The sequence below is a fragment of the Aethalodelphis obliquidens genome, unplaced genomic scaffold, assembly GCF_003676395.1.
Source record: "Aethalodelphis obliquidens isolate GAN/ISIS:26980383/991018 unplaced genomic scaffold, ASM367639v1 scaffold5, whole genome shotgun sequence".
In the NCBI taxonomy this organism is placed as follows: Eukaryota; Metazoa; Chordata; class Mammalia; order Artiodactyla; family Delphinidae; genus Aethalodelphis; species Aethalodelphis obliquidens.
In genome coordinates, this window is record NW_020837949.1 from 37,038,121 (window position 1) to 37,051,545 (window position 13,425).

A 13,425-nucleotide genomic window follows, 5' to 3' on the forward strand; every position below is an offset into this window, starting at 1 on the left:
ATAATGAAAATGCAACACCTCTTGTTTGAAAGTTATTAAGAATTTCATGATGGCTGCAGCAGAACATTACACCAAGTGTCGACTGAAAAACAAAAAAACAAACAAACAAAAAAACGCACAACCCCAGAGCTGTGAGTTAAGTTTTATTTGGAGCAAAATGAGGACCATAGCCCAGGAGACAGCCTCCCAGATAGCTCTGAGGAACTGCTCTGAAGGTAGCAGGGGAGGTCAGTATATATGTGATTTTGGCGGGCGAAGGGGGATATATGCAGTCAAGCACACGTTTTGGTAGGAGGTGGCTGCTAAGCACATGTCTCTATTAATGATTTTAGTGCTTTTCTAGATATGAGAAGATGTAAGAAATTGGGCTCATAAAATCTTGTGAAAAATATCTAACTATCTGAAGGCCTGTTCTGCCAGTTTTTCCCAGAGCACAGAGTGCTTCATTCCTGATTTCCACCCTGAACTCCTTTCAGGGTGTGTTGAGGGTCAGCGACTACAGTGGCTAGTGACTTCATCCTTGTAGAGGCAGATGGCGAGAAACAATTTTTCATCCACACAAACGCGGGGCCTTTGTGGGCACAGGGATCTGTGTGACTGCACAGGTTGTATGGCCACAACACTGGACTGAGAAGGACACTTGGAGATTAAATATATGATAGTGTAAATAAGAAAATTGAATAGAGGGGTTGGAAGGTAAAGTAAGGAAATTGCCCAGAATTTTAGACAAAAGATGAAAAAAATATTCAAGAAAAGTAGAAGACAGCTGAAGAGATTCATGACGTGAATGTAGTCAGAGTTCCAGACAGAGGACAGAAGAAATAGCGGGAAAGAAATAATCCTAGAAATAATTCAAGGCAAGTTCCCAGCTCTGAAGGACATGGGTTTATAGAGTTAAAGAGTTAAGGCAAGTCATATAGTCATGAAAGTTTGAATTACCAAGAATAATTTCCTGAAAGCTTTCAGAGAGAGAAAAACAAAAATACAACAAAAATCTGATCTTGGACAAAGGGTTGGAAGTCACCATAACAGCAAACGCAAAGTGTTCATTTAGCCAGAAATTGTAACAGCTCTTTTGAGAGGCTGGGAGAAGAAAAGGGGGTGAAAAAACTAAATTCTCATCTACCATATTAGGAAGTCAGTCGATGATCCGTCTCAATGAAAAATTTGGAAATAGCAAGAGAAGTGTGCCATTTAGGTATTGGGAAGTAAAAAAAAACAAAAAACCCAAAAAAACACCTATTTCAATAAAAGAGTCAAAGGTCTCGCAAGTGCAGGAATCATGGGTTGGGGAACAGACTACTGTTTTTCAATATCAACCTTGTAGAGCTAGTACCTTTCTAACTACATGTATTAATAATTTAGCAATTAAAATTAGATTAAAGAGTAGATAAGGATTTGCACGAGGTTTGCACGGGACTCTTCCATGTGACACTAATGCTTCTTCTCCTTCCAGATTCCCGGTATATTCTCTTACCTGTCGTGTTACATCACCTCCACATGCACTTGCAAGAACAGAAGGACCTGATCATGTGCGCTCGGATCCTTAGCAACGTATTTTGTCTCATCAAGAAAAATAGCTCAGTAAGTAAATACAGGTTATAAGATGTAGTTCCCATCAAATGGCTTCTGGAAATAAAATTTTAAAAGTCTTCAGATAAACCACACCAAAGAGACATCCTTTGAGACTCTCACTTTTATTTCCAGCTGCGTTGGACTTTTTACTTTTCTTCTAAAGGAATGTTTTTTTAACCTTGTGGCATCGCTGTAACCCCAAATAACCTGGGTTTCCTAAACTTGTATTTCAAGAAAGAACTGAATACCCAATGAGAAAAATTAGAAATCTCAAAGCCTCCCACATGTGTCTTTAATCTTGATGAATGCTCTGTGGCGAGAATAAATTATTGCTTGCAAAGACAGCCTGTTTGGGCCCATTATGTGAAAGATTGCATGATGATGGTCCAAGCTTGGCCGTGAGTCTTGGGCCCAGCCCCCTGGAGATAGAGAAAGCAAAGGAGAGCCTCAGGAGCCTGGGGGTATCTTGCACCACAACTGTTACTCACCCGACAGTAATCACTCAATTGTTATGGCAGTAATCATTCAATTGTTATGGCTTTAGGAATTCCTGTCGTGTTCCTGACTCTGGAGGCAATACAATTGCACTAGACAATGCAATGTCAATAGAGAAAAACCACATGCTTGCTTATAAACAGGGACAACTCGGAGTATGCATGTTCATGGCTCAGGGGTCTGATGTGAAGTCAACATATGAAGTATGCCCTATTCAGTTCTGTCAATCTGCATCTGTTCACTAAGGAGCCTCATCTGTAACAAGCTTTACAAAGCAGGGTTTGGCAGTGAGTGCTAAGATTCATTTCTCTGTCTCCCTTTTACTGCTATGCTACAGTTTCCCCATTTTTGTTCCTCTGACTTATGACCTTCTGAAGAGCTCAGCAGTCAGCTAACATGGACTTCCAGTGGAGGTGGTGGAGATAGGGCCCCAGTGCTGTGGGAACAGAGTTGGCCCTTGAGAGAAAAAGGCCAGAAGCTCTGTGTCTAAAAGTGTAGTACGATAGCACAGGGAACTCTACTTAATACACTGTGGTGAACTAAATGGGAAGGAAATCTAAAAAAGAGGGGATATATGTATAACTGATTCGTTTTGCTATACAGTAGAAACTAACACAACATTGTAAAGCAACTATACTCCAATAAAAATTAATTGAAAAAAATAAATAAAAGTATGGTATAAGACACCTACATGGGAAGGACCATTGCTTTTTACACACCCAATTGAATAAAGCATAGCTACGCTGGGCCTAGTTAGAATGTTTTTGCTAACTCTTAACTGCTGAGAGTTAAAAGTAAGTTCAAAAGTTCACTGCAGAAAACTGAAAACATCAGGTGATAGTAGAGGTGATTTTTTTTTTTCTCCCATTGTTAAAGTTGCAGTCAATTTTTGTACTTATCTGATAAGGAATTCAGAGCAGAAACTCTGCTCTGGGGGAAAATCCTTAGTAGTTTTCTTACAAGTGTAAGAAAGTTTATCATAAAATCCTAGCCAAAAAGCTCTTTTAAACTCATACTTTCTAAAAGTTTTCTTTGCAAAGGCAATCTCCTTGGTACAAAGTATTTATAATCATAGTGCTTCGTCTGGTGCAGGTATAATAACTCAAATCCACTACATACAGTCAGTGCAGAGCAATTTGCATTTCTCACTCAAGTCCTGGGGGCTTAGATAGTACTAATTTTGCTTTGGGGAAGCAGTCCCACCATGACCAATGACATTAAGTCCAGTCTGTAACTAACTATTCACCCAGACTGAATGCTGTTTGCTAACCTTTACATGTAGGGATTTTAAAAAATCATTTTTATAGAAATAGTCATTTGCACTTAAAATAGAGTTTTGGAAAATGACCTGTGCAACTCCAGTAATGAGAAGAGTAAATGTAAGCACAAACTGAAATCAAAAAATTATGGACTCTTAAAACCAAGAGGGACGTTTAGTGAAGAATCAGGCCCAGAAAGGCAAACTGACTTGCACAGGGACACACACCATGTTAGTGACATAGCTGGTGTTCTGAATTAGTCTGGGGTGCTTTCCAGAACATCACTCAGGTGTATCTTGTATCTCAGGTACCCACTGCACAGTGGAGTTGCATGCTCTTGGATAAGCTGTTAACATCTCCGTGCCCTTTGTTATCTATAAACAAAGGTCATTCACTTAGGTGAGTTAGGAGAGGTCCAGGTCTGTCAAGCTCTCGAGTTCTCTGACTCTTTGATTCTATATTTGGAAATGTGCTTTTTCCCCTTTTCCAGTAAAGAGAGGTTAATATATACTTTAAGCCACAATTTCCTGAACACATTATTTTTTTTCTTAAGGAAAAATCTGTGCTGGAGGAAATAGATGTGATAGTGGCCAGCCTGCTGGACATCCTGCTGAGGACCATATTGGAGATCACCAGTCGACCACAGCCATCCGGCTCCACCATGCGTCTCCAGTTCCAGGATGTCACGGTAAGGCCGTAAAGCAAATGGCACACCAAACAGCATAGTTGTGCTTGTTAAAGCCTCAGTTGCTTTGAGGCTGGGTTGCTGTTTATAAACAGCATATAAGATATTTTTAATATAAGATATTTTTAATTACAGAAAGGCCAAATTGGCACAGTTTATTTTCACTTTGCCCAATTTAAGTTAACCTGGTTCTAAATCCCCAGTCTTCTTGATAACTTTTCATTCTTTTTTTTCATCTATCAAATTGCTTGGGGAAGTGAGAATAGTGAAATAGAGCAATAGCAGCTGGGGGTCCTGAGTTCTGATTCTGAATTTTTCACTATGACTAGTAAGAATCTTAATTTGGGGTAGGGTGAGGGGGGCTCAGTTTCCTCAGCTATGAATTGAGAAAGTTTGACTTGGTAACTTCTAAGATGTCTTCAAGCTCCACTATTATGAATCTAATATAACATGATTTATAAGAAATATTAAGACATAATTTATGTGATAGTTCATTTGTGTATATATTTATACGTGTGTGTGGAGAGCGCGAGAGAGAGATACGTAGATGGATGGATTGGTACATAAATTGATTTCCATTTAAAACTCACATTCAATTGATCAAACTTTTTTTTTTAGGTCTGATTAAGAACATTCTTCCAAATACCATTTGCAAAAATGGCAGTAGATGCTATAGTTTTCACATATAGATTATTTACAAAAATGTCAGCATTTTGCCATTATTTTTACAAATTGTGCATTAGAGAACCCCTGTCTTAAGAATGTTTGCCTAGCCCCTGATGAAAATAATTTTTGTTTTTACTTAAAAAAATAAAAAGTCCACCCTGGCTCTCCTGCCAGAGTTGAATGCTTAAGGATGGCCATCTTGCATTGAATTTTATTTTCTCCGCTTTCAGAGCTAAGATTTACCTGATTCCTCCTGCCAAGCCCTGGGTTTGGGAAGTAAAGTTAAATTCTTTCTTTTAACAAACTAAGGTTAAAGAGAGTATGAAAAAACTTCCTAATATGTGTAATAGCTGTACTGCCTCATTAAAAGAAAAGAAGAGCAAGCAGTTAATTTCTCATGGTCTGATGGGATTTCACGTGTAAAATGCTGCCTGCCTCATAGGGTTGGCTTTGTGTATTTAGCTACTATTTGGTTCATAGTAAATGCTCAAAACGTCGTTTCTTCCTGAAAACCACTGGAGTTCATTATGGGTTTGAAAGTTTGGGGGGTTTTGTTTTGAATTTTTTTGTTCTGTCTTTTCACGTCTTTCTGAACTTTTTATTTTGCAATAATTGTAGAGTCACGTGCAGTTGCAAAAAATAACATAGATATTCTACGTGCCTTTTCTCCAGTCTCCCCAGTGGTAACCTCTTATCGAACTATAGAACAGTATCACAACTAGGCTATTGACATTAATCAAGATGCAGAATATTTCCATCACCCCAGGAATCCCCCATCTTGCCCTTTTACAGCCAAACTCACTTCCCTCCCATCTTCACCTCCTTCTTAAGCCTGACAACCACAAAATCTATTCTCCATTTCTATAGTTTTGTCATTTTAAGAATGTTGTATTTGAGTCACTTCACTGTACGGCAGAGATTGGCACAGCAATGTAAATCAACTCTACTTCGATTAAAAAAAATTAATTAAAAAAATATTGTACGTGGGCTTCCCTGGTGGCGCAGTGGTTGAGAATCTGCCTGCTAATGCAGGGGACACGGGTTCGAGCCCTGGTCTGGGAGGATCCCGCATGCCGCAGAGCGACTAGGCCCGTGAGCCACAACTACTGAGCCTGCGCGTCTGGAGCCTGTGCTCCGCAACAAGAGAGGCCATGATAGTGAGAGGCCCATGCACCGCGATGAAGAGTGGCCCCCGTTTGCCACAACTAGAGAAAGCCCTCGCACAGAAACGAAGACCCAACACAGCAAAAATAAATTAATTAATTAATAAAACTCCTACCCCCAACATCTTTAAAAAAAAAAAATGTTGTACAAATAGAATCATACAGTATATAACCTTTTGTGATTGGCTTTTTTTTTTTTTTTAAGTCAGCATAATCCTCTAGAGATTCATCCAGGTCATTGTGTGTGTGTATCTATATATAATTTGTTCCTTTTCCTTAGTCAGTAGTTTCCATGGTATGGATGTACCACAGTGTGTTTAACTATCCCCGTTGAAGGCCATCTTGGTTGTTTCCACAATTTGGCTGTTACTAACAAAGCTACTATAAACATTTGTGTGCAAGTTTTTATCTAACCATAAATCTTCATTTCTCCAGGGTAAATACTCCCAAGAGTATGACTGCTGAATTGTATGGTTGTTGCATGTTTAGTTTTGTAATAAATGGCCTGTTTTCCCTAGTGGGTGTATCACTTTACATTCTCATATACACAGTGTATGATGAATGATCCAATTTCTCAACACCATAGTCAGCACTTGGTGTTTTCACTTTGAAGAGTGGAGAGGGGATGGGGGCGTTCTGATAGGTAGGTAGTGACATCTTATCATGATTTTGATTTGCATTTCCCTAATGGCTGATGATGCTGAACATCTTTCACATATTTGCCATCTATATATCCCCTTCAGTGGGATGTCTTTTTATGTCATTTTCCCATTTTCTGATTGGATTGCTTTTTACTCTTGAGTTTTGAGAGTTCTTTATATATTCTAGATCCTTGTCCTTCATTGAATATGTGGTTTACAAATATTTTCTCCCACTCTGTAGCTTGTTTTTTTCATCCTTTTAACAGGTCTTTTGTAGAGCAAAAATTTTTCATTTCAATGAAGCCCAATTTATCAATTTTTCCTTTTACAGGTCATGCTTTTGATGTCAAGCTGAAGAACTCTTTTTGTCTAGCCCTGTATCGTGAAGGCTCTCTCCTAGTTCTTTTTTCCTAAAAAGTGTTAGAGTTTTCTATATTACGTTTAAGTCCATGAACCATTTTAAGTTGATTTTTGTATTAGTTATGTCAGATAATTTTAACATCTCTATCACCTCAGTGTTGACATCTCTTGTCTTTTTTCATTCAATTTTATATCTTGATTTTGGGTATGATGAGTGATTTTCAATTGAAATCTGGACATTTTTGTATTATAAGACTCTGGATCTTATTTACACCTGTTTCAGGTGGCTTTATGTCACGTGACTTGGCAGGGTAAGGGGTTGGGTGCCAATTCATTATGGCCAGATGGAGGTAGAAGTCCAGGTTCCTCGCATTGTCTTCACTGACACAGACCAGTTGTCATGAAAGTCCCTGCTCCCTATCTTGCTGTCCGCTCTGGAGAGAGATGTTGGGTGCCTCATCACAGCCTTGTGAGGATGGAAGTCCTGGCTCCCCATTTGGCTTTTGCAGGTGTGAGAAAGGCCAAAGTGTTTTGTAGAATTCAGCTGCAGTAGAGCAATGACTGCTAAAAGTTTTTTCTTCTTAAACTGCCCATTTCCTGATCCTTTGGCCCAAGAGAATAGGCTTTTGGGGGGAATTTTCTTTGCAGTAGTTGGTGTTTCAAGACGGCCAGCTTCTTCAGCTCCAGGGGTGGGATATATGAGGCAAAAAGAAAACCCAGAGAACTCAGCACTATGTCCTTCCTTGGGTCCAGGGTCTCTAGCCAGTCTTTTCTTTCCACCTTCCAGAGTTGTATTCTGTTTGTTTTATATATAATGGAGGGGTTTTAGTTGTACTTGGCAGGAGGAGTTGGGAAAAACATATATACTCCACCTTCCCAAAAACAGAAGAAAGGCTCCTTCATTTTGGTTTTGATGGTAACATTTCAACTGCTTCCTGGCAATACAGCTCGAACACAATTCTAAAATTATAATGGCAGAGCAAACAAAATCATAGGAAATGCTCCATGTGGTCAAAGACTGCCCGAGGTCAAAAGCTAGAACACTTTTTCAAACTGCTTTGTATCCATAGGCAGGGTTGAAACTACCAAATTTCTCTGGGACATGCATGGCCTGTAGGGCTTCACAGTGTAATAATCAGTGCAAATTAAGAGACTTGAGAAGGCAATGCATGAAGCTCGTGGATGGATTTGGGCAGGCAGTTTGATCGTCCGGTGTGCTACAATTTTAGGAAAATCACATAAAGTGAAACCTTCCCCCACGTAGCTCTGTTGTGCCCCTTGCTGTGTGAAAAACCAAGCTCACTCTAGGTATGTGGGATGACGTTTGCGAGAAAACATGCACTTAAATTGTTTGGCACCTTAGTTTTATGCTTTAAGGCTCTTTTTTTTTTTTTGAGTCCTTAGGCAGACCTGGTTTGAATCCTACTCTTCCCTTTGATTAACTACGCATGCTCTTGGGCAAGTTACCTAGTATCTTTAGCCTCTGTTTCTTTGCCTTTAAAATAGAGAAAATAATTTTACTTATCTCAAAGTTAGTGTGAGGGTTTCATCAAATCTGTAGAAGTGTTTAAACAATATCAGTACATTTTAGCCGTTAGTAATTGTGGTAGCAACAGTGGTCCGTAATATTATTATTATTATTACAGAAGTAATACCTGTGTTGTTGTTGTTATTGTTACCGAATTAACCAAAATCAATTACATACTCACAAGTATAGAAAAGAAAGGTGGCTTTAATCAGAATGCCGGCAATCTGGGGAGATGGTGGACTCAGCATCCCTCAAAAACCACCTCTGAAGATTCTGCTCAGCCATGAAAGGGTTTAAAGGGAAACAGGGTAGTAATCTCAGTTCATCACTGAGATGCGGGTCAGAGTCATTGCCATCCCCAATGTGTGCAGGCTTGTCAACTCCCTTGTGATCTTCCTCTGGATGTTATCTTGTTCATACAGTTTGGTCACACATTCTGTTCGGGAGATTACTGAAGGGAAAGCTAGGGAAGAGATCTGGTCATCTGTTAATTACTTATTCTTCATTTCTACTTCTTTGATGTACGGAAAGAACTGACAAGTTAGGCAAGGTATTGTGTGATTAAAAGATTTGAAATGTGTGCTTGGGCTGGAGATGAGTAGAGCATGGAGGTCCCTGGTTTAAAAGTTAGTTACAATATAGCTTTGCTAAAGTGACAAGAAAAGGGGCTTCCTGCTCTTATAGCAAACAGGGCAGTTTCCTGTAAAGAGCACTTGCATTATAATGAATTCTATGGTGAGAAATATGTTCTGGTCATTGACAAGGTCATTTCTCTGGGCACTGAAGACCTGTCTAATTTCTTCATCATTTTCTCTTATTTAGAGAACAGGCTTTCTGAATAGGGAGTCTTTACATGGCAGTCCTACCCTGAGCACCCTTCAGTCTTTACAGAAAAGGTGCCCACAATAAGCAGACATAATGTAGGTAAAAGTCGGTCCCACAGTGTGTCGTGGTGAAGTGTTTCAGCTCTCTGTGAGTACCACGGCTGTCACCCTGCCTCCCAGTAACACCAACAGGATGACCGGCTTCCGCTCTTGTCATAATTCCAGATAATAGTAGCCTTATTTTTACTATCTAAAAGGATTGTACTTTTTGTTCTTCTACCAACTGCTCTTTTAGGTTTAAAATACTCTCTCTAGCTGGAAAAAAAAAAAAAAAAGCAGCACCATTGTAATCGGTTCCTTTCAAACATCTAATTGTATGTGGAAGCAGATTTTATAAAGGGGCATACATGGCTGTTTGTTCACACCCTCAAACTAATTGGACTCCACAGTTCCTTACAAGTGATAAATGCTTCTTTTCTTTGCACATAATTCTGTTTAGCACCATTTATAGTGCGGGTGACTCAGTTCAGCAGGAGCCACGTCTAAGATATACTCTGCATTTATTGAAAGTTTTTGCGCACCATGGGCTGTGGTTGGGGGAAGGAGAAGAAGGCAGGAGAATTCTGTGAGATGTTTCTGGGGAAAATTGTGGGTATGTATAATAGAAGGTTTCTTGAAGACTGTTGTAGCCGTCTAATAATCTTATTCACAGTTATTGGTGGAAATGCCCAGTATGCTCAATCTAGTTGTAAAATGGATGCAAGCCACTATAGCATAGAGTTCTTTCTGATGGTGATTTGTACATTAAAAAGTTCCAACACTAAAATGAAGTGAATCTTGGCCAACAGTGGTTTTTTATTTATTCTTTTTAATAAATTGTGAGTCTAGGGTTTTCATGTAGACACTTAAAAATCTCTTAGAAACAAAGTTACATTACGGGTAAAAAATATTGGACGTCTAGGCCTCTTAACAGGGTTAAATGTGCTTGGAGTTCCTAAATTGATGAAGTGAATAAATAAAATGACATTGTACAGTAAATATTGGGATTGACAACATGTCTTAATTGTGCCAAGATTAGATATCAGGATGACAAGTTGTTTGCATTAGGCGTAAACCAGATGTGACAGATATAAATAGGATATGGATTCAAAGAGGTATTCTCCTAGGTATGGTGACTGTAAAGATTTAATGAAAGTCTATTCACTTTTGAATAATTTTTATTATTGCTAAAATTATTAAAAATAATGTCATTTAAGATATTTCACTATTCACAGAATGTATGTTGAAATAAATAAGAATATTGATCTAGTAGCTGCATTGGAGACAGTGTAGATAGGATGTAGAAAAACTAAGAGATGAAACATTGAATGCATTTCTACCAACTAGATTTACATTTTCATGTCAAGACATAAGACAGGCTAAAAGGTACAGACATTGGTTATCAACAGACAGATTCTTATATACCTATTTGTATTTGAAATATAACCCCCAAGCTCAGTTATATTTCCTCAATAAAATAAATCAGTCTGAGCAGCAGGAAGAAGAGCCAGAGATACCTAGGTTAACACCCCAGCTTCACCATTTTCTGACTGTGGAACGTGGGATAAATATGTTATTAACTTTAACAGATCTCACTGTAACGTTAAGTTAATAGTGTCCACCCAACAAGGCTCTAGTGAGGGATAAACTTGATAATATAATCAAAATACAGCAACTTACACATAGTTCCATAAATGATAATATTGTCATAATGTCTTATTTTTTTAAAGTTTAGAGATATAATTGACATGCAAAAAATTGCATGTGTTTAAAGTCTACAGTTTGATAAAATTTTGACATAATATACATACCTGTGAACCTTCATCACCATCCAGATAATGAACATGTCTATTACTCTTGCAAGTTTCTTTGTGCTTGTTTGTATTCCCTCCCTCTTGCCCCTCTTCATTACCTCATCCCCAGGCAACCACTGACCTACTTTCTGTTACCATAGATAAGTTTGCATTTTCTAGATTTTTATATGAATGGAATCATACAGTATGTGGTTATTGTTGTTGGTTTTTTGGGGGAATGGTGAAGGAGGAGGGCATTTTGACTTCTTCAATATAATTATTTGAGTTTCATCAGTGTTACTCTGTTTATCAGTAGTTCATTTCTTTTTAATGCTGAATAGTATTTTATTATATGGATATGCTATAATTTGTTTATTCATTCACCTGTTCGTGAGCATTTGGATTGTTTCTGGTTTGGGCTTTCTGTTCTATTTATCTATTTTTCTGTTTGGACATCAGTAACACAGTATCCTGATTAGTGTTAGTGTTTAGTCTCGAAGTCAGGTAGTCTAAGACCTTTAAGTGTTATAGTTTAGTCTCGAAGTCAGGTAGTCTAAGACCTTTAAGTTTGTTCTTTTTCATAGTTGTTTTCACTATTCCAGGTCCTTTGCACTTCCATATGAATTTTAAAATCAGCTTGTCACTTTCTGCCCCCCAAAATACCTGCTATGATATGGAGTGGGATTGCATTGAATTTATATATCAATTTGGAGTGAGTTAACATCTTAACAATATTGAATCGCAGTCTATGAACATAGTATATCTCTCTATTTATTTAGGTCATCTTTAATTGCTCTCATCAAGGTTTTGTAGTGTTCAGCAGATCTTACATATATTCTGTCATATATATCACTAAGTAGTTCATATTTTAATGGTATTATAAATTATATTATTTTAAATTTCAATTTCTAATTGTTCATTTTCATTATGCAGAAAATTGATTTTTGTACACTGAACTTGTATTCTTAAACATTGATTAACTCACTTAAGTAGTTCTAGTAGCTCATTGTAGATTCTGTAGCATTTTCTTTGTACACAAATATGTTGTCTGTGAATAAAGACAGCTTTTTTTAAAATTCCTTTCCAATCTGTATTTCTTTATTTCTTGTTCTTGCTTTATTGCACTTACTAGAACCTTCACTATAATGTTGAGTAGAAGTGGTGAACTGTTTAAGTCTTGGGATGTCTGAAAAGTCTTTATTTTGTCTTTGTTTTTGAAAGAATTTTACTGGGTAACAAATTCTTGGTTGATAGTTGTTTTCTTTCAGTACTCTAAAGATGTTGCTCCACTGTTTTCTAGCTTGTATTGTTTCCAGTGAGAAATCTCTCATATTTATCTTTAGTTTGTATTGTTTCCAGTGAGAAATCTCTCATCCTTATCTTTCTTCCTCTGGATATAATGTGTCTTTTTTTTCCTCTCACTGGTGTTAAGATTTTCTCTTTATCACTGGCTATCAGCAATTTTACTATGTTGTGCTTTGATGTAATTTTTTTCATGCTTTGTATGCTTAGGGTTTGTTGAAATTCTTTGATATATAGGTTTATGCTTTTCAAAGAATCTGAAATTTTTTCCCCTTATTTCTTCAACTACTTTTTCTGACCCCTTCTCTTTGAGGTCTGCAATTACGTATATATTTTGCTACTTGAAGTTGTCCTAGAGTTCACTGTGCTTTTTTCTTCTCTTTTAGTTTTTTTTTTTTTCCTCTGTTTCATTTTGGAGGATATCTATTATGCTGTCTTCTTCTATATTGTCTGTTGACTGAAAAAAAATGCACAACCTAAAAGTTGAGAATTATGTTTTATTTAGTGGACTTACTGAGGAGTATAGCCCCAGATGGCAGCCTCTCAGATAGCTCTGAGGGACTGTCCCAAAGAGGTAAGGGAGGAACCAGGATATATAGGAGTTTTTACTGAAAAAAAAAAAAAATGTAGTCGAACATCGAAAGATTATTGCTAATCACAAAAAAACAGACATCTCAAGTAAATGATTTTAGTGCTTTTCTATGTATGAGAAGATTCAAGAGTCTGGGCTTATTGAAATTATTCCTTTGATATCCATCTTAACTATCTAGGACCAGTATCCTGTTTTCTCCATCCTGAATTCCCCTCAGGGTGCACCATCAGGGGTGCCTGTATTGATGATGACTCAACAGCCTTTGTTTACTGAAACGGCAGGTGACGTTCTTTGTCCACAGTCTAATCTGACATTAGTCCCATTCAGTGAATTTTCATCTCATACATGACAATCTTCATCTCTAGAAGTTTAATTTAGTTCCTTTTGAAATCTTACATGCCTCTAATTAACATGTTCAGTCTTTCCTCAAGCTTCCTGAATATATAGAATACAGTACTAAAAACTATTTTCATGTCCTTGACCGCTAATTCTATTATGTGTGT

General features: G+C 37.6%; 1 protein-coding gene across 1 annotated transcript in view; it reads left to right on the top strand.

The window, feature by feature from the left end:
• The window catches only part of DOCK4 (dedicator of cytokinesis 4), a 480,421-nt gene that overhangs the window by 370,601 nt on the left and 96,395 nt on the right, over positions 1 to 13,425 (top strand). The window contains exons 24-25 of the mRNA XM_027102161.1: positions 1,457 to 1,584; positions 3,883 to 4,017. Of these exons, the coding sequence (XP_026957962.1) occupies positions 1,457 to 1,584; positions 3,883 to 4,017 (263 nt within the window). The remainder of the gene's footprint in view (positions 1 to 1,456; positions 1,585 to 3,882; positions 4,018 to 13,425) is intronic.